The 22,223-nt window shown below is 43.6% G+C and overlaps 1 protein-coding gene across 1 annotated transcript in view; it reads right to left on the bottom strand.

The window, feature by feature from the left end:
• Window positions 1–241: 241 nt before the first annotated feature.
• The window catches only part of FLI1 (Fli-1 proto-oncogene, ETS transcription factor), an 83,668-nt gene continuing 61,686 nt past the window's right edge, over window positions 242–22,223 (bottom strand). The window contains exons 6-9 of the mRNA XM_026863807.1: window positions 19,967–20,035; window positions 5,142–5,204; window positions 3,812–3,859; window positions 242–2,821 (exon numbers count right to left, since the gene is read on the bottom strand). Of these exons, the coding sequence (XP_026719608.1) occupies window positions 2,292–2,821; window positions 3,812–3,859; window positions 5,142–5,204; window positions 19,967–20,035 (710 nt within the window). The 3' untranslated portion in view covers window positions 242–2,291. The remainder of the gene's footprint in view (window positions 2,822–3,811; window positions 3,860–5,141; window positions 5,205–19,966; window positions 20,036–22,223) is intronic.

Here is a 22,223-nt window from a genome sequence, read left to right as displayed (position 1 = left end):
GTGGCGCCGAGGTTTCTGATTTAGACACTTCAATAACTAAATTAGGTCTGATAAACACTGGCTCCAGAATCACAAATATTCTGGAATAAGAGGTCGATACTGTTTTATAGTGAAAAGGATTGATTGCCTCTACTGTGGGGCTGCTTTGTTATCCTTTTTGGCTAAAAGTAATTCAGAGGCAAAGTTCATGCTTTATCTGCAGGTATGAGAGTGGAGGGAGAGAGTGGGACAATGTGATGCCTTAGAGAAGAAAACCACCATTTATTTTGTCACATTTTTTTACATCATCCTCTTCATACAACAGTTTCATTGTAACACTTAATACATTTTTTTAAAAAACACTGAGATAGCTTGCAAAATTATATATATTTTAATATCCAAAAGTACATTGCATATATATAGTAGCAAAAGCCCCATTTCCATGGGTAATTTCTTCATACTTAAATTTTGCGATTATTGCAGTAATGTTACTTATAAACATCCCGAAAGCACTAAGACCTAAACAGTTTAGCTTGATCTTATTTTTCCATTTTGTTAAATAATGGCATCAGTGCTTCTGTTTAAAGTTATGAGCAAACTACAACGTTCTGGTTTCAGGCTCTCATCCTGCAATCGGATGCACATGGACCAAATCTTGCACCCACACAGAGTCCCAGAGGTTATGTCTAGACTAGATATTTGTGATCCTGTTAATTGGTTGCCAGTTAATACAAGTTAGCTAATAGGTTGTACATGTAAGTCTCACCCCCTCTATAGACATCTGTTCTATAACACAAATGCTTGTGGTTTACCCTTCTGTTTATGGCACCAAACCGCCATTTGTGGATCATCAAATTAACATGTGCAAAATTGGAGATGGCTGAGAATTTTTGCACGTTTAAAATTTAAATGAAAACCCCTAGTGAAAGTTTTCGAAAAGATGTTATGGGAAATATTTGATAATTTTATCTATGAAGCGGTTGAAATCTTTCCAAAGTTCAAGATTTTGGTGAAAACTAATCCCAAATATTCAAATAGTTGCTTTAAAATGCTGGCGCATGTTTTCAATAAGCTTCAATCCAAACACGTTAGCTAAATGGAGTTAATTTGCAGACAACTACGACAGGCTAATGCAAGAAAAAACTCTACTCTAGACAAACCCAGGGAAATCTGGAAGGTTTCTGGCTACTTTGGGGGTCAATTATGGATCCAATTGCAGAATCAAGGCTATCTCCAACAGATACATTACTCATGTCTTATTTTTTAATTTTTTTTTTTAGCAAAAAGTACAAAGATACAGCCCAAATGTACAGATTGAAAAGATGTACAAATTACATTAAAAAAAAAACAAAAACAACCCACAAACAACTGAGCTGATAGTAAAAAACAAACCTGCATTTGTGACCGAGGTCAACTCGTTTTATTTAATCTTTCTTTTAAAACTGTGAGATATAGGGAAAAATAACTCTGCATAATTTATACAGTAATTTGCCTTCTGATTTGTTGACCCTTTGGATGACGGTCTGACAAACGCACAGCGTTCGCGAATCGGTAGCATTTAGCGATCCCTAAGACTCTGGCAGAGCTCAGGGCCTGCTGTCATTTATTTTACTTCACTTTTGCTTTCAAGGAATGTCTGTGCTTGACACTAGGTTACTTTTTGTTCTGGTTTCTGATGTTTCTGGAGTTAATACATAGTCTAATGAAGTTGTACACTCTAGAAAAGTTCCTTCAATGCCCTTTACTTCTTAAAATATACATGTACATATATATATATATGAATATATATATATTTAATTTCCAGTTGGGTGAAAATCCTCATCTGCCTTAAAGCTAAGAATCCAGTTGCAGTCCCCTGCAGCCCAACGTCCTCCACTTAATGGTCAAATTGCCTACCCTCTCCATGCGAGAAAAAAACCCATGTAGTCATCTTTTCCTACGACCCACAGTTGGATCTATGTCTTGTCAAAAGCTTTTGATTTCGTAAAAATTTCTCTCATCAAGAAGCTAATAATCATTCCAGGTAATGGTGAACAATCTTCATAGTCAATTCCTACAGAGGACATAAGCGTTTAAAACCAAAGAAAATGCAGAGTACTGGCCCAAAGAAGCATCCATCTCTCAGTTCAAGACACAAGAGGCAAAGTTACATAAGTAAAAGGTTTGATCCAGGAATAACCAATATCCAGTTTCAATTCTTCCCCAGAAAGGCCACAGTTATCCATTGAGGGTCCCCCAAAAAAACATAAAAATCCCAGAAGTAAAGAAAAAGTCCAACCAGACTGATAAAGGCCACTTGAAGATAAAAGCATCTAGTAATAGCTGCCCAAGTGTGGTGATACATGGGCGTTGGGATGGCGAGGGACATTGGGGTTTGGATAAATGTTTCCTGCAGGGGAGGTCCAATAAGGTGAGGCTGCTCCAAAGAAACTGGATGATGTGACAGGCATAGAAGAAGGGTGCGGGGGTACAAAGTTCACCTTCTGCTGGTGGGCATGGTAAGACGGCATGTAGGAGAGATCTGATGGATACTTGTACATTGACGACTCAGTGGGATGAGGCTGAAGAGCCTGGGCAATGCCATGAAAGTCAAATTTGTAGGCATACCTTTTGCCATGCACTTTGGTCATAATGTTCTTATCATAGTAGTATCGGAGGGCTCGGCTCAGCTTGTCGTAATTCATGTTGGGCTTGCTTTTGCGTTCTCCCCAGCGCCGTGCCACTTCATCAGGGTCCGTCATCTTGAATTCCCCATTGGTCCCTTCCCACGTGATACAGCTGGCGTTGGAACTGTCCGACAGCAACTCGAGGAGGAACTGCCACAGTTGGATCTGCCCGCTCCCTGCGAGAAGCAAGCCAAAGAGGAAAGGAAATGACATTGTGTTTCCTGCTTAAAAGCAAAGACAAAGGCAGGAAACAGAAGGACTATCTCGATCTTTACTGGGAACTTCTCCTTCAAGCCTCAGAAAGTCTTACGTAGGAATGGATAAACTGTTCCCAGCAAACAAGTTAGTCAACCCTTTGTTCTGTTCACGAGTTGAGGTCAGATTAGATTTCATAATGGTCGCCTTTGGCCTTAAAATCTTCAGGCTATTCATAAACAGGCTTTTTCCCGAGCATAGTGTTCTGCAGAATTTTTCACTGAATAGTTAACACGGTATGTTTCAACTCTCAGTTGCTTACTGTTTACCATGGATATTGTTTTGGATACCTACAGTTTTCTTTCCAGTTGGTGATCTGAGTTACATGGGATTCTTTCTTCCCCAGACTAGACGACTCCTAGCTTTATTCGGTGTGGTTATACTAATAGTAAAGAGCCTTATGAGGATGTTTCCTTACAAGCACTCAGTGTATACAAGTTTGTTTGTTCAAGCAAGATTTGCTCTAGGTCTTATTTCTCAAAGTCAGGGATTGTTTTCTGCAGATGATGTGTTAGAGACAGCTATCATGCAGTGACTTTCAGAGATGTTTTGTGCCTTCCATACAGCTAATCCATGGCAGACAGTGAAAAACTAACCTGTACTGAAAATCTGAGAGACCAGCATTTAAGTCCCCTGTAGAACTCTTCTTAGGGAAAGCTGGTTTAGGGTAAGAACATTCAGGACGGTGATTTTGTCCTGACAAAGATGATGTTGCATCACGTTCCCCCCTTTTCTGGAAGGATTTTTGCAAAAGCACTTGTGAGAGCACAGCTACCAAGGTAAGTGGCTCTCACACCCTACCCGAACGGCAGAGGACAACAACTCCTCATCCAGTACAGACTGGAGCAGTGGATGAGAAGGAAAGCTAACCCCTTTGATAATGCTGGGCTGAAATTTAAAGATGAACTCACCTGGATTGGCAAGACGGCTACTAGTGGGCCCCAGGATTTGATAGGGATCTAAAAAACATCCAACAAAAGCTATTTTTAAAAATGTTTCATCCAAAAGAAACAGCAGTTCACTACTGTTTATCCTATAAACCAGTTCAAATTTTCATTTTCTTTCTTTACTCTTACTGCCTCTCCTCCTAGGGCCTGGAACAGACCTGATGTGTTCCTTATTTCTTTTTTAGCAAACAACCACCAATTATTTATGGAATCCAAAATGGCACAGTGTTTCTGGCATCGGTTTCAGATTTTGCCTGCTTTCAAAGTCTGTAATCAGTTTGGACATACCCTACACTTATGTGTCAACTAGAAAACATGAAACGTGAAAGAAAAGAAGTGTGGGATACTAGAACAGTAACAAATCAGGAGCAAATATGTTTCTCCTAATAAAAGGAGCTGGGCAGCAGATGAGATTTTTAAAACCGCTTGTTAGCAGTTGAGCTTGCTTCCCTTTGAGGTCAATGAAATGGTCACCCAACTCTCCCTTACTGAAGCAAACAGAGCATTAGACAAATGAGAGTAACAGGAGTTTTGTCACTGGCTCCAATGAGGCTGAGTGTTTCCTGTAAACCCCACAATGCATTTATTAGGAATGAATTCCTTCCCTTTTTGTGGGGCCTCCTCAGCCCTAAGCTCTACACTTCTCTGGCTTCTCTCTGGTTTTGGTGATTTGGATCTATAGCATTTGGTCGTGGATTGAATCGATGCCAAAAGAACCAACCCCTTAAAAAAAAAAAAAAAGGGATAGAAAGCAGCTGTGCAAAGCAAAGAAGGTGGTATTTAGCTTTTCAAAGGCCCCTTGGGAAACTAGCAGGAAACACTACTGCTTGCTGCCCAACAGGGTTTGCTTTTCTTATTTGGTTTTCTTTGAGGCAGGGGAAGCCCTGTTGATTCTGTTTGGCGATCCTTCCATTGACCATCCCTGCCGCAGAGGTGAAGAGGTGACGAGCGGCCGCTCCGCCGCTGCAGCAGAAACAGCTCCGTGCCCCAAACCGCTTCATTACACGGTGTGTCGTGATGCTTCGGAGGAGGCACAACCGATGCCGGGCACTGCACGTGACTCGGCTGAAACGAGGGTGTTTGGATGGGACAGGACAGTGCAGGAAGATAGAACCAGTTTGGAACAACTGCTGTCACGCTCAGTCACAGTTGACTCATTATTCTGAGACTTCCCTGTAAGGCTCTGCCTGTTTGTCCTGTGCTCGGCAGCGCGGTTGGTGCTGCTCGACACTTCTATTCACCCAATACAGATCTAATTACTTAGTAAAGCAGAAGGGACAAAATCAACAATTACCTGGCTGGGGCCGTTGCTGTTCTGTTGTCTTATTCACAGTTTGCGTCCCTGCAACAGGAGGGCCTGTAAAGACAGAGAAAGCTCTTATGTGTACTAGAATAGAAGAGGAGGAATGAGCAGAGAACAAGGCAAGTGCAAGATACATTGAACAGGGATAACGGCGACTGAGATGGGAAAAAAGTTTTCTAATCCAAAGAGCTGGTATTTGTGAAATGGCACTATAAAATTAGGTGATTTCACTAGAAATTAAAGATTTCCCTGTAAAATGAAAATATGCAGATGAGGCCAGAAAAAGTATTATGTAGATACTTTACAATTTTTCTGTCTTTTATTGCAATTTAACTTCCGTTCTAATTTACGTCCATGTTTTGAACAGAAAGTTGGATTTTTAAAAATTATAAATTCTGACCTTCTTCCATGTTGAAACTTTTTCCAACATTTTTGGAAATACAAATTCTTTTCGAAAGCAACCTTTTTATGCAAAAACTTTTGGCTTTATCAAACCAAACGTTTTGTTGAAAATATCACAGCCATTTCTATAAATCACATCAACATTAACATCTGTTTCTCCTCTTCATATCTTTTCTTATACCAGAAAACTATAACTCAAAGAATAGTCTTCACATTTAGAGTGCACATAGCTCAGAAAGCTGCAAAGCAAAGGAAATCTAATCTGACGGCCAGGTTCTGCCACATTTATTTGCACCCGGTAGCAGCCTGTTGAGAGTCAAACGTGCCCATCTTGCACTGCGGCACAGGGATATGCCCCAGCAGTGGAAGCAGGGGAGAGTGTGGCTCGGTATCCGCTGGTTCTGTTAGCTAGAATACAGTTTTTAGAGGCAGGGAATGGATATTTCTAACTCACCCGGAGTGTACTGTGAATTGAAGGACACTATAAAACCAGTGAGAAACAAGAACAGTTGCGTGAGTAGGGCTCATGCAGTCGGGGCCCTATCTGCCTGCTAGATTTTGAGTAGAATCTTCCTTTCTGAAAAGTAGTAAGAAACTCTCAGAATCTGCCCGAGCTGTCTATACCTGTCCCTAAGATATTAAACTGGACTACAGGCAGGTGGTTAACACAGAGTCTGTGTTTGTATGGAGGGTCTGCTCCTGGCCCCTTAATCAAATCCTGAAAGTATTAGAGGTACGTGCTGTCATCTTCAATACATGACTCAATAATAAATATATTTGTGCCAATTTTTATTTCTTTTCATAACATAATTCTAGCTCTTATCCAACTGACTATCCCCAAATCTTTCACCCTTCTGATGCTTGTAACACAAGCCAGCCATGCCCATCTTCTCCCACAGTCTCATTTTGATCTTCCATTGCAGAATTTGTGATTCCCACTGGGACAACTTACTTTTGGAGAGGCCAGAATTCATAATACTGCCCCATCCTGTTCTCCTGACTGCATCATAGGAGGGATCTAATGACAAAAGACAACAGGCACAGAGGGATTGAAATCAACTCTTCCCAGGAAAAACTTGCAAGATCCTAGCTTTGTATCTTGGTGCCAACTGGCTTGGTAATATGCAGATTTATTATGTTTCCTCTCCCGTACCTCCTCTGCTCCCTCATCCCTCTCACAAAGGCAAGAGGGTGTAAATACAGTGGTTGGGACCAGCTGTTTGTGCAATGTTTGAGCCTGGCACATTCTGATCATGAAGTCTTTGCTCTCGGTGGAGTTTAGAGTGTGACTCGTCCCATCCAAAAGGAGCCCCACTTCCTCTCATCCCAAGATGACAGAAGACCACGCACAGGAAAGGAGGATGAGATTAATCCTGTTGTTATTTCACAGAAAATAAATGATGACTTTAAAACCCAAAGAGGCCAAGGACTTGACACACACAATAAGGAAGCTATTTTAAGGAGGGGGCAAAAAGGGAAAAAGCATCCCCTCAAGTGAAACTCAAAATGCCCCTCTGGCCACACTGCTGGACAGGAGTGAGCACTGCCTTGTGCCCCGTTGGGCTGCAGCTCCCTGCAGAAACATCCCAGGCACTTGCACATTCCTCCCGGCGCTGGGAAAGCCGCTGCAGCTTTGAAATTACAGCCTTCTAGTTATTGGCATGAAAAGGAAAACAGAGAAGGGACGGGAGGGGAAGAGAGGGAGAGAAAGAGGAGGAGGGAAGAGAAGGGAATGGGGGAAAACAGAGCTCATGTAATCTGTCTGTTTTTATTTTTATTTTACTTATTTGTTTTTTCCCTTTTTACTAGAAACCGCAAACCCCACTGCAAATAGATCAGGCTGAAAAACAAACCGCTACGGTTTCAGCCTGGTACAAAGAGTGCGACGGGCCATCTCTGGGAGAGGGAGGCGGCAGCCCCAGCCACGCTGTCCCCAGATGGGAGCCCTGTCCCCGCTCCCATGGCCGGGCAAGGAGCAGCAGGGCTGGAAACTGCCTTGCCGGGGCACTTTATCCCCAAGCTCAGTCCTCAGCAGTTGTCATTGTTGTAAATAAGATGCTGGTTGCACGGGTGGCGTTTCCCTTGCTGGAAACCCGTCATGCAAATCCTAACTTCATCTGCGTGCACCCGGAGCTTGGGGTGCTGCTCTATCGGTGACTGAAATCAGGAGAGCAGAGAGCAGGTCTGAAGTAACCACTGGCTTTTCCCATGTCCTCTTTGCAGCCAGTCTCTGACTTTCATTTCTCCCCTGGGATATCCTTCAGAAGTATTACAACTAGAGCTATTAGAGTACTGGTTTGGGAAATATTTTGAAAAAAACATGAGTTCTGCATTGAGAGAGAAAGGCTAAACCTCAGAAATTTCCACTGATCAAGATGCTAATGTACATTTTGGTTAGCTCAATCAGAAACAGTTTTGCCATTATGTAATGTTAATGGAAATGTCACCACATGATGATCCTGGTAAAAAGAAAGGTAGCAATTAATCTTCCAACAGAAAAATTATTTTCAAATTGGGGAAAAGATTTTTTTCCCAAAAAATAGCAGAACTCAGGGAAAATTTTCAATTTTCTCTGATTCTTTTAGGTCAAAAAATTGACCAAAGTGAATCAACTGCTACAAATGGGTTGGCTGATTCAGAGGCAGCAGCGTGTTCTGAGTAAACAAACAGGCCATCATCTGGATGGATGATCATCCTCCTCCTCCTCCAGATGGAGAAACTTTGGCACCGAGGAGGAGCCTGCTTTGCTCACTGTGTCACAGAAAGAGTGTCAAATGCATCTTCTGAAGGTTTTTCTAACCAATATGTGATACTATTGCAATCAGATGTGCTGACCAGGCACGTATTGCTACGGCTGCTTGGGCTTTACAGGATCAAGGCTTAGTTCACCGGATAGGTTTGGCTAAGCCTGGTTGAAATGGTTGTTCAAAACCTCTCTGAATGGGTTTCCTTGTAGTGTATGTCTTAGGTTGCTAAACATCAGCTTGGAAGGACGGTGTGCATGTGACACAGCCCAGGTTTAATCCAGGTTTAGCGTACCTCAGATGCGTCCCTTTGCCTCAGTTTTCCCTATATAGTACGGATTGTAAAGTGTGGGCATATATAGGAGCAGCTGCACTTGTATCGTTAGGATGAGACTTAGCTCTGAGTGTGACTTTGCAATGGTAAGAAGGATTAAATAGGATAGTTAGCAATATAGGCGTTGCTGTTGAAACAATGTGTTCACTCAGCTTGTGCAAGTTTCCAACTCTTTCTCTCCCTCTGCCCCCCCCAAAGTCCAAATCCACTGAGCTATTTTTGTTTCGTTTTCACAAAAATCCGTGCAACGTGAAAGAACCACACCAGCCCTCCCAGCTTCCAGGCCCAGACTCTAAAGCTGAACGTGTTTAAAACAAAATGGAAAAGGCAGAGCCAGGGAACCTATCCAGAGACTCAAGTTTCTGCAAAAACAATATCGTTCCCAGGACCTGACGCCCAGTGGCTTGAAGAGATCCTACAGAACTCCAGCCAGACGGTTAGTTACAGGGAGAGTCTTATCTGTCATTAAAACCACTTGGATTTTACACCAAAACTTGCCGCACTATGGAAATTCAATTAAAAGACTTGGACTGAGGTCCTCTTCTGGTGTAAATCAGCAAATAGTGACAGTGAAGTTAGGGGCAAATTTATACCAGCTAAGGATCAGGTCCCCCAGTCTGTTTTAGACTTAAAAGGCCCAGTGGAACAACAGTCCTATGACAAATGTGTGTTCAATACAAAATGGAATTAAAGAGCAGAAAATAAATCATAGATGCTTTCAAGAAATGTCATTCTGCAGCTGTCTGGTTTATGTCCAGAAATTCCCCAGAATGAATGTATACTCTATTATGAGTAAGGTAAAGGATATTAATAATGCTTTGCACTTTCACAGCACCTTTCAACTAAGGATCTCACAGCTTTGCAAACATTCACACTCACAGCGCGCCTGGGAAGAAGGTTAAATATAATTTTATTTATTTATGTGCATAAATGCACCTTCCTCAGGCTTTAACTGCCTTTTCCAGATGAAGTCGCTTTCTTAGAAATCAGGCTGTGCGGAACAGACTGCGTAGCACTGGTCTCTGCACCCTTTCTAACCTTGGTCTATACTTTCTCACCTCAAATCTCCCCCAGCTCCTACCTCTCCACCCTCTGTGCTATTTATAAGTTTTCATCCTCTCCTGTACAACTCCCCTTTCAAAGTCTATTGATTCTTTCGGAATTAGATGTAAATCAGAATTAACACAGTAGTGAAACAGCCTGCTAGGCTATGCAGAAGGCTGAGAAAAAGCTTAGAACATGGCAAAATTAGCAAGGTCAAGACTGGGCATTAGGCCGGCTGTCCTGTAAAGTTCAAAAGATGAGCTAAATTATCCAAACCTCTGCAGTTTCTTTTTGTCAGAATGTCTGGTGCAACAAAGGAAGGACTTGATGTGGGGAAGAAACAGAGGAGTGCCCACCTTTACAGACATCCCCCCCCCCATCTCACAGCTCGAGTGTTCCTCACTTCGCTCCTGTTCCCTGTACCTCTGGATCATGTTGAGTCTAAACAGACTAATAGGCACAACTATTGCTGTGGACTAGGGGGTGGATGGGCAGACACGCACAGACTCATTTCCCTAGGAAACCGGGCTTAAAATCCCCAAGCAGATTTCCACATCACAGCGAAGACCATCCCCGATGCCTAGGCAGTCCTTTCAGTGAACAAGCCATTAGGGAATTTGTGTTTAAGATATGATGTATTAGAGAGAAAACCCACTGAGATAAGCTTTAAAAAGTTCTTTTTTTTTTTTTTTTCTTCAAAAATGGTGTTTTATAAATCTGAGAGCTTGGGACAGAGGGGAGAAGCAAGGGGGGTGGATTTCAACTGAACAATAGGCTCACAGTCCCTGTGCTTCCTGAGCTGCTCGGCGAGTGCTGACAGCCCCTTCATCCTGCTCTCTCTGTAGGAGCTTTTTCAGTCAAACCAGATTCAGGCACAATTTCGTGCTACCAGCCTCGATGAGGTTTTCCAGGAGAACGATGGGCACTGGGCCTGTAATATCCTCATTTTTCGGGCCTTTTTGTTCTAGGATGGATACAATGGGGCTGGATCATTTATGGGCTAAATGCTTTATAGGCACTATATGGGAATCTTACTTGAAAATGCCATCTATGCTGGCATAGTGCCCTTAACTGCAAGCAGGGCTGGGGAGGAGCAGCACGGTGTATTTACTGGATTCGTGGCGTCACTGGCAGCTGCAGCAGCTCTCTTCCAGCCAGGCACTGCTTTATGAGCTGCTGGGGCTCACTGTCAAGGTGCAGAATGACTGGCCTGAACATTAGCTCTCTCTGTCAGACCCGTGGGCAGTGTCATGCCTGGGTTAACACAATAGCCATGGGACTGTGTGTCCCAGTTGAACAGCATCCTGAAACGTAATACTATTCGTAACCCAGAAGCATCCAAACGCTGAGCTCTGCCTGAGGGAACACTATCCCCATCACCTTTCCCTTATGAGGAGCCCCGTCGCAGAGCTGAAGGGGGCTTGAAAACTCCCAAGAAGCTTCCGTCTCCTCAGACAGGATTTCTTCCTGGAGTCAGCTTGTGTAGATGTTTGGAGAAACACACATGAAGCAAATTTGTGGAGGCATCTAGATTCCCCAGCATACTGGTGCTAAGCAACAGAAAGAGCCCACCAGTTTCTGCCTACGGGAGGTGATACCTCCATGGTGATTAGGCAGCCAGAGGATGGAAAGGGGCTTGTTCTTAGTCATGGGGACAGAGCCAGGAAGAAAATAAAGGTTTCCCAAGTCTCAGTGAACTGTGAACTGTCTGTCTGCTTACTAACACTGCCTCTGTTTCCCTTTGAAATGCACTGGCGGCCTCTGGCCAAGGCTGTCTTGCTGACCCGGATGAACAGTAACAGTTCTAAATGACTGTAGTCATTTAGCCATCGTCTGTTGGGTTCCTTACCACAGCATCTTGGGGTACTTCACAAAAAAAAGGTCAAATGACCCCAGTTCACATGATGGAAAAAAGCCCAAACCAGAAATACAGAAGGAACTGCTCCTGAATACCCTGACTTCTTTGGGTAGGGAGCACAGACACCATATTCCCAGACAGGACTTGGCCTTACAGAAAGCAAATCAGGGATAGGGGAAAGAGAAGGCTGCAAACCTGAAGCAGGCTATGAGATCCATGGGATTCTCCATGCAGAACACAGTCTGGTTTTTGCAATGACTCCTTCTGCTTCAGTAGGAAGAAAGGATCCTGGCTTGGGGGCTGGAATTTAAATTAGCTTCTCTAAATGGGGAAAGCAGAACCAGGTGTCCTAGGGGATCCAGACTTGTGATTAATCTAAGTGGTCACTTGGGGTCTATTTTGCGGCAACTACTTTATAGGGAGAGAGAGAAAGGAGGGCATAAGACCTCACCGCTTTTCCTCCCAAAGTGAGGTTGTGTGTGGTGGCACTATTCTGGTATCTTGGAATAGTCCCAACGTAGGCGCATGGGAACAAAAAACACTACTGCTGCAAACCAAACATGTAAGCAAGCTCTGCCAAGCTGCCGAGCATCCAGCCCTCACACTCCCGTCATTTAACCTCCTGGAGATCGCATTGAAGAGGTGGGGTTGTGTTTAAAGCCAGTTGGAGAGAAGAAACCTAGACTGTGGGTTTCTGGAGGGGCAAGGAAGCCAAAAACACCTCCAACTCCTCCTAGAAACATTAGATGCATTGTTTTAAATGATGGCAGCAAACATAAAGGTTGTAGAGTCTGTAAGGTTCTTCCCAGGCCCACTCTGGCTCCAAGTGTACATACTAAATGCTCAATACATACGGTGCAAAACCTTACAATGTCAGCAGCAAGAGATTTGCTAGAGATATGGCTTTTCTTAGCACAAAGCTGTGAAGGCTCTGGATGGTCTCATTTGTCTGTAGGAGCTTTGACGGGGTGTGGCAGAGATGGTGGAATGGGACTAGGAAGCAGAGCAGAGTATGAGGAGTCCTCTGGCCTTTGGAAACGGCTACAAGAGGTGGTTTATGCAGGTCAGCAATTCGCTTCCCATAACTTTTATCCCTATGGCACACCCAGATACACGTTACATGTGTGTCATAACCACATACACTAAGGGCTGGAAATCTCACCCACAGTATCATTTGTTTTGCAATGAGTTACTTTTCAATTTACTATTTCTGCTAATTCAAACAATTACTTAGCACGTATGCCATATGTCATTCACAGCCAGTATTACTATGACTGTTCTCATGATTACGTAAGACTTTCCAGTTCCTTCAAGCACCAAACTCATTTGTTTCTGCTTCAAGACCACAGTGCTCTGCTCCTTGTGCTTAAGAATCACCAGTACAGGGATCATATGTGGAATCAAGTAATTCTAAGTCTCTCCACTAAGAGGAAGCAACTAGCTGAGTGCAGAATAATTTCAAAGTAACTTCTATAAGACTATTTGATTATTTCACAATTTAAAAAATGAAAAGAAATTGTCTAACATCTCTACGTTGCTTTTAACCTGTTTAACAGATGAGGAACTGATGCAAAAAGCAAAGTCCAGGCTTGGAACAACATTGGTTTTTGATTTGAAGTCAACTCAAAGCAAGTGAGAAGGGACTGACTGTTGGATTTGCATAAGAAACCTGTTGCAGATCATGTATGTGAAGAGCAGGTTTAACTTGGGGAATCTCTGAAAGTAGCTGAGAACCCAGGTATGCGTCACCATCCTCATGGAAACACAAACCTGAGCAATCAAACATTTCTGATTTAACTCCTGTTCTAGATCCAGTGTTGGATTGAAGTACCGTGACAGAGACCCACTTATTTCCAGGATCAACCAGGATCTGGACCGTAACACAGTGCAGGCACAGAACTGGGATTCAGGATTTTCAAAGGGGACTCATTCAGCTTGCCCAGGTAGGGGAGTGCTTAGGGTAGTGCCGGTCCCGTCAGACCCAGGTCACTCCAGCCTGAGATCTGCGATCCCTCTCCCTCATTAGACTGAGCCTGGCAGGGTGACACGAAGGAGCTCCTACACGCCGCAGCTCTAGAGCCTGGAGCTCTGCTCCCCCACTCGGAGGAGGGCTCTGGCCTCTAAAACTTGGAGTCACTCCCTGTTTGCTTTGAGCCATAGGCGACAGCCCCCAGTTGTGCGAGTGTGGCTACAAAAACATCCCAGAGCCGTGCAGCGGTGGAACTTCCTGATTCACGTCTGAGTTACCCTGTGCAACGCTTACAAAGACACATTATGAAGAAATGGAGGAAGTAATGAGAATTTTTTTGTTGTTGTTGTTGTTGCTTTTTTTAAAAGCAGCAGCAGAAGTCCCAATGCACAGTGCATGAAGACTGAAGTATGTGTCCTAAGAATCCCTCCCAGAGCCAGCTTTGAAAAGCAGGCACTTTCCCGTCACAATACATGTTACTGAGCCTCGCAGGGCTGCAGACACGAAGAGCCACATGCGGACAGGCATGTTACTGAGCAAAAACTGCAATCGCATGCTCTGAAAGGTGCATTCTGAGCACCCTTCGCACACGTACACACACGTTCAGCCAAAACACATACACGAGCGTGCACAAATATGCAAACAGCACTGTGTGTATTTTACCCCCCAGCACACAGTGGGGGTAAAGCCAAACAGCGAACGTGCGTGCAGTTTGCACTTACTGAAAAACAGACAAATGCAGAAGTAAAGAAAAAGAAACGCATATTCGCGGAGAAAAAAGCCAGACGCAGCAATACACACAGAAGAGAAAGGGGAAGGGAAGACACACATGCGCAGACATTGCAGCTAGCTTTTTTTTCCAGCATTTGCCCATTTAACTCATTATCAGAAAACAAATTTGTCTTTGGAAACAGCCAAAGCGCTTCCAAGAGCTTTTCAGGGGAGGAACTGCACCCCAGCAAACGTGTAACCCCCACACACATGTGCAATAACATTGCTTGCAGTGCACCCTAGGCAAAAAAATAATAGCTCTTTTGCTGGGAGAAAAGGAAGGATAATGGTTACTTAGAAAGTGCTCCAGACAAGCTGTCAGGTTGAATTCAGAGAACTGGAGTCTACTCTGGGACAGCGCTGGCTCAGGGTGATCCCTTGTGAGTTGGGTTTCCTGCCTGCTACAGCTTAAAGACAACGATTCTTTGTTTCCAGTTTTTCTGGTGAAAAAACACACGCCTGCCTCCGAAGAGGGTCAGGGAGAAAGCAGACAAAACACTAACTCTGGAATTTCAAAGGAAAACAATTAAAAAAAAAAAGAAAGAAAAAAAGAAAAATCCAAGAGCGCTAGCTACTGTCTCTCCTGAAATCATAAATCCCTGGTTTGGCCACACAGTCGCAATAAGAGAAGCACCAAAAAAGCCTCCCCTTTTTCTGCTAGAGAGCTAAAAATGGGATATTTCATCACCAGGCACACAAATATCGTCGACAAATGTTTTAGCATGTACAGACAATTAAGAGGGCATAAAGCTACAACTGCTTTTCCTCTGACACAACCAAGACTGGAGGGTTTATAACCTTTGCTGTGAACAAGGGGCTTGACTAACACACTTCAGAGTTTACTGAAACTGGTCAATATTTTTCACGTGACAACCTTTTAGACCTGAAAAATGGCTTTTCTGAGAGAAGAATTTTATGCAGGAATTTGAGACTATTTTTCTGCGGGAACTGTGCTTATGCAACCATGCTGTCTGTGGTCTCTTTGCCCCTCTCTCTCCAATCCCCCAAAACTTTTCAACCTGTCACCCAGAATTGTCACCAAATTTGACGAGTGGGAGAGGTGAGTTTTAAAGAGTTCCTACCCAAATTAAAGGGAACTTCAGGGGAAAGAGGAGAGAGATTGCCACCCTGACAGCGAGAAAAGCCGCTGCACAGACTCATATTTTGTTAGGTGCCAGGGAATCTGCATGAGAGAGATCTTCTTAATGCTCCAACATCAGGAAACTCTTGCCTAGAGGCTCACACTGAACATGGGTACAACTGCCCAGGAAACCACGCTGTTTGCCACCAAAACACACCCCTCACCCACACATCCTTATTGCTCACACTAACACTTCTATAATGCAAACACAAACATGGGATAGCCACAGACTAAATCCTTAAAATTCATCTCCTACATCCATATTCATGTATTCACATTCAAATTTCTTCACTCTTTGAAAACCACACCAGTTTTTCCTGTGTTCTGCTAGAATTTGGGTTGGATTTATGAGTCTTTGGGCTAGTGCTGGTTTACCACTAGTCTGAGCTAACTGTATTACCTTAGGCTGAGCCTGACGTACGCAGTGCTGGAGGATGAAGGCCCATGCTGAATACAGCCTTTTAGCCAAGATCATCCATAACCTGTAATCTGGAGGCAAAGAGCCACAAAAAAATCTCTCCACTAAATTCTCACGCGTGATGCCTGGGTGTAGCCCATATCAACCAAGCCTTCCTTCACTCCACTCTGCCACCTCACTGCACAAATACCCACTTCACTGCCTAGCAGCACATGCTACAAAGCACCACCTACACTGCACCAGACGCTCCTACATGCCTGCTTACACGTGTGTAATTGTACACATTGACACGCCGTGATTCTGCCTCTTCGGGAACGGCCAGCGCTATCCTGTGTGGGTTCAAATCCTGCACAGCATTTAGGCTTGTGTATTAAACACGTGAGTTATGTAGACCTCAACACACTTAAACGTACACATGGACTCTAAAAATGTGTTGGATTGAGGCCAGAATGCTCACAACCTTACGGGACACAGCCCTTTGGCCTCCTAAATGTTGTTGTATGTGAACATACTTTCCATTTCCCTATGGAAACCTACTTAAATGACACCATTCTGAAGGCGAGCAATTTAAAATCTCCGTGGACTTGGGCAGATAATGTGGTCTCAGATTCTTCTCCCATGTCTCCGGTACCTACAGTAGGTCAGTCATTGCTTCAAACAGTCACGGAAAATGAGACAGACCATCTCTCCAGTGGAGCGCTGGGAGTGGGACACAAATCTTTCCATTCAGCAATGAGAGCAACCTCGTTTCATTTTCCAGAAAATTGTTCTCTAGCCAAAAAATACTGGTGATTTTCATTAGAGCAATTTATTTCTCAAAGGCAGCTGAAGACAATTTGTACCAATGACGCTAAATACCATACTTTTGAGTGTTTATGAGGCTGAAAAGCAAAGTAGCTCAGGCAACAAGAGTCCTTTGAACAGGACAAGGTTTCTACCTATCTGATCTGAGAACAAGACACGTGTGCTTTGCGTACCAGCTGTAGAAGTTTACGGTATCTGTTTCTGCTATGAAAGCAGTGTAACTCTCCTAAAGCAGTGCTGCAGGTTCTTCTGTGTGCAGAGCTGGCATTGCAGAAGAGAAGTGAGAAGAGGGGCAGAAAATAGAAGGGGAAAAGGGAGTAAAGTCTGCAGCTGCAACCAGCCAAGGCAGTTCTGCCTCCAGAGTCACGGCGCCAAACCCAGCCGTGTGGCAGCAGTGCTGCCCTGCCTCTCCAGCGTGGGCCAAGGGGTGCCCCGTACCCCTGGGTGACACTGTCCTCGCTGCGGGCACAGAGCAGGTCCTGCCATGTCTGCAACATTTTTTTTTTTTTTTTTTTTTTTTTTTGCCATGTAGGCTCTTTTTTACAGTATGTGGATGGAATACGTTGTGTGAAGCTTAGGGCAAGCGTATGCAAAGAGCATGTATTTCTCCCTGGAATTTGCACAGGCAGGTTATTTGCATTATCTATGTGATCTTAGAGAAAGTGCAAGAAAAATTACAGGAAGAGTGAAGAAAATAATACTTTTTTCCTATCTCTGACACGTATTGTGCTATTTCATTACCTCCTGCTTTTGAAACCTCAAGGGAAGGTGGTTAGAAAAATTTGTTTGTTTTTATTCACAGGCATAGAGAGAAGAAATATTTACAGGATTAGTAGATCTAAGATGCATTAACATAAAGATAAGTGTTTCATCTTTGAGAAGTAAAGGAGACCAGAAAATACTTATAAAAATATCATTATTTTTAACTTGAAATTCCTTTTCCAAAAGAATATCATCATCTTGAAGCGAGCCCATTAAAAAGCCTTAAAAGGAATCAAGGAAAATCTTGTTGCCTAACAGACTAGACCAAGGCTGAGGAATTCCAAGTCCAGCTTTGTGTTCATCGTGAGTTTCTTCTGCAGTATTGGACAAGACACTTCACTCTGCTCCCCCAATTCCTTATCTGCCAGCCTGTCATGTTCACGTGTCTCTCATCCTGTCACCTTATCTCATGAATAATATTTGGAGCATGAATCAGTTACAGTAGGTTGAGGTGGGTCCTAGAACAGTATTCAGACATCAAATGATTGCAGAGGAAATTTATGCACTGTAGGAAGAAATGGAAGAGGAATAGATGGGATTTCAACATTTCTATGCTAGTTCTTAATTTTTATTTGACTGTCCCATGGGTGTGTTTAGTCCTTTATTGACACATGATGAAAGTACCATGTACAGTTAAAAATGCCTAGCTGACAGAAATCAAACGCAAACTTCTGTCAGCTGCACTAAAGAAACACACTCGAGGGCAGTAAAAATGGAGGGGAGGAACGTGTTTTCCCTCAAATTTCTTTCTGCCTGAGTGACTCTAGGCCCAGCTTGCAAAGATAAAGGGTATAAAATATTCAGAGGAGTGCGACTTTACACAGGGCATTTCTCTTTAATAAAAAAAATCCCTTTATTTTTAGCAACCACCTGGCCTGAGACAGAAAGAGCACAGGCTTGGATGTGCGTGGATGTTTATGGGGGAAATTGTGGAGGAACATGTGCATGTGTGTCTGCTTTATTCAAATAGGAGCAAGCCTAGCTTTTATTAATTTTAAATAGATGACTGTTAGCGTCAAAGTAGTCAGTCACAGAAAAGCCTGCACGGCTTTGTCTCTGTAACGTACCGCGTTTTATCAACTAATGCCTGTCTCATAAAGAGAGAACAGCATGCCCGGGAACAGACAGCTCAAGTGGATAGTTATACGCTGGACAAAAGAAGCTGCTGTAAAAACCAGCACTGATATTGTGTCCAGGGTCCAAGACAGATGTTGGAGATGAAATGCAGCGTGGTGCAACGAGAAAGAAGTTCTGGCTCTAAGAGCAGTGCTGGTCAATGAAGCAGCCAGACACACCATGCAGAAGCTTGTTAAATGTGTGATGTCAGTTTGCTGTTTCAGTGAAATGGGGGGTTTTGTCTCTCTCTTTCTCTCTCTCTCTCTGTCCCCAGCTGCTTAAATAAAAGACTTTCTGCCATTCCCCAGTATTCTTTGAAATGCAAACTTGTGGCTCATCAGTGAAGCCATGTTCTCCTGAAAGGCATAGAAATGTTTATATATGAGGTGAGGAAACTGTCTGGGGGTGAGAGCAGACTGCTTCTAGGTGGGTTATCTCATATGGCAGACGTGAGGTTTCACACCTTTCCCAGGAGCTTTTCCAGTGGAGGAGCAGAAGACAGTCCAGGGAAGGGAACCCATGTTCTTGCAGTTACACAAAGGGAAAGGAAGGCCAATCTCAAGGCTCCTAGTCCTACACAGTAAGTTATAGAGCACAGAACCAGACTTTTGGCCTTTAACACCTTATTTATCCTTTAGCAGTTCAACTGCCTGACTGCGACTTACTGTCTTGCATTGGTAAGGGGTTTGCATCATACCCATCGCACCAACTCTCTCAGTTTTATCATGACTGAGAATCCAGTTTCTCATTAAAAATAAGAAAAAGAAACAGGACTAACTGCAGAGTAAAACCTGAAAAACCTGACTGAAGGATATACAAACAACTCAAAAGCCTGAAGGAGCTTCAGGTGTGTTAGTAACTTTTAAAATTCAAGGTTTCTAAGCTCTAGCTACATGTTCAGAATTTCTGATAGATTAAAAATTTGGGGTTCTTTGAAAAAGAAGATCAAAATGTTCCAAAATTAAGGTGTCAGAAAGGCACACTTAGTGTTCCTTGCTAGTAGAAACTAGCTGACAGTTTCATGACTGGTTTTGGAAGGCCTGAGTGGCCTTTATTCAGTAATGGAATTTATTGTGAGAAAATTTTATCCTTTCCACTACAAACTCACTCAGAGAGAAATAGTGTCTCAGCCCTTGCTATATAGCTGAGATCTCTAACTGTTTCGCATAAAGAATGGAAAATATGCCACCAGTTTATCAGCTCAGTAAAACACAAGTGTGACAATGGCAGATATACATTTCATGCCACAGTGTCGGCTGGACAGGCGGAGATGTGATTTTCAGCATGCGGATGGGGCTGAGACTTGTGAATTACTCTATTTTAACCATGCTGTGCATGCATAGCAGATCAGAACATTTTCATGCCAAGGATATTACAAAAGGTCCAGTTTAAACCCAATCAAAAACATTATGAGAGCACAGGAAGCCGGGACATTTACATGCAAAAGACTGACCTTCTTTGGTGGCGAGACGTGAGGAAGCTTCTGTGTGGGATGGAGTATTGTAGACCAGCAGTGAGCTACCTATAATGAAAAGAAAAGAAATTATTGCAGCTGGAATGTACTCTGCCAGTGGGGAACCATGCAGGCAGGTAGAAAATGCTGTCACTCGGATCTAAAGACCAAATTTTTCAGGCAATTAGGCACATATTTTCTATGACGGAGATGAAATTCTTTTAAAAGCTTGGTAGCTGTGTGTCACACATGTGCTACTGTTTCCCCACTTGCAAACCAAAATAAAGACATTTGCTTCCTTCACCGAATGCCTTGATGTCCTCCACTGACAACTGACACAAAAGGGTGGAGTAAACTTACACAGGTACAATATCTATCACAGCAGAGCCTCTAGAAATTAAGGCACAGATTGTATTACAGGGTAAGTAAGAAGCTTTTCTCTCTCTAGCTGTGATAGAGAAATTTCCTGTTTGAGGAACGTACAGTAGAAGCAACGTGAATTGCACTGTCAGGATCTGAACATTTTTAGAGTGTCACATGTTTGGTTTTGGGCCAACAGCTGCAAAAAATCTCTCTGGTATTCCAGCATCTCCTATGCTTTGTGGAGTTTGAAAGTAGCTTTCTTGGTTCAGAGTGGCCTTTCCATCCAGCCCCACTTGAAACAAAACTGTTCAAGAGGAGCACAAAAAAGAACCCGCTGGAAGGGTCATTGTTTTGCGTGGTCTGTTGTGGAAATGTTCTTTTCTAAGCAATTGACTTTGGTTCTCCTGCAAACTCTTCTGGAAATGGAAGGAGAGGTCCTGTGAGCGCTTGGATGTCAGCATGTAATACACATTTCATGGTTGTCTAGTTATCTGTGTTTACCCTACATAATCTAGGCTCACCTTTCCTACAGCTCTTTGAAAAAGTTTCCACTGCATTAGGCAGTGACATTTGTAACAAGGCCCAGGGCCCTTCTTGGTAGGCACTGACGTGAACTGGAGCAGGGCAGCAAACTTACCATGGGTTGGTATGGAGGAGAAATGCTTTTACAGACACTTTCTGCTATTCATGTCTACACATCCCTCTAGCCAGTGAGATGCTGTCCCATTTAAGGCGCTTGGTCCTAAGCAACACACAGCAGACAGTATAGATCTGTGATACGCACTGTGCTGCCCCTGAGCATCCCCAGGTTCTTTGGCAGGGCTAAGAATACCTCTTTTGCAGGTACTATAATACTAACTGATTAGGATCTTGTGACTGAGCCATACAGTCTCCACATTCCTCTAATCCACATGATCCCAAATAACACTGACCTCACTTGCCCCTCAGTAGTATTCACAGTATGTCTCGCTTTCCTGTGAGAGCTGAGGATTAGGCAGTTCACTGCCAGAAGTAATAGCCATTGCAGGTGCTGGATCTCACTGGCCCTGTGTTCCTGTGGTTTTCTTTTCTTCCCCAAATGCAAACAAAGCCAAAGACATGCACAAGCCAGCATGTACACAGAGGTAGAAGGTGTTGGAAAACAAATCCTACTCGTAGGGATTGGAGGATGGATGCTACCAGATGCTGCAAGACAGGGAATGTTTCAAAAGACGAGAATGGATAATGTGGTAAACGAGGAGGTAGAGTTCAAAGGGACCCCAAGGGTACCTTGACCGTGAAAGCTGCAGATAGCCAAAGCGATTGGCTTAAATATTTAGAGAGATTGGCTGGTCTTTTGCTGCTGCTGGAGGAGGAATTGCATCAGCTTTGTCCACCTTATTCATGCTTTCACCAGATGGTTTCTGGCTTTGGCATTTCTTTCTTGAATACCTGTGGGGAAACTCCTGTCCACCACTCTCTCCTTTTCAGGTTATTTGAAGTAGATCCTGAATGCAACGCCCAGCATAGCTTGCCCCTGCCAGACAGGGAAGTGCTGGGGAATTCAGAAACACAGTTTTCTATGACTAAATAGGCTGCAAATGCCTGGTTGCACTGACTGGCTGAGGAGGCGGGGGTGGGCTGAGGAATGGCACTGAACAAGCCTGTATGATCAACCTATAGCTACTTTACCCTAAAAAATGCAGCCCAAGCCACTGGAAAGGGATGGCGCCTCCCCCAGTTTAATTGCTAAAAGTTCTCACCTTTGCCCGACAGTCTGAGGTTTCTGGTGGGAACACCACAGAAAAGGAAATGTGTTTCCTATTAAGGGTTTTCAATGAAGGAGGAAAGGAGAGAAAGCCAGAGACACAGATCAGGACAGAGAGAAGCAGACAGACAGAGCCTAGTCTGCTCC

This window comes from Athene cunicularia (genome assembly GCF_003259725.1).
Source record: "Athene cunicularia isolate RWA chromosome 24 unlocalized genomic scaffold, athCun1 chr24_part1, whole genome shotgun sequence".
Taxonomy (NCBI): domain Eukaryota; kingdom Metazoa; phylum Chordata; class Aves; order Strigiformes; family Strigidae; genus Athene; species Athene cunicularia.
This window is presented reverse-complemented; position numbering and strand designations above follow the sequence as displayed.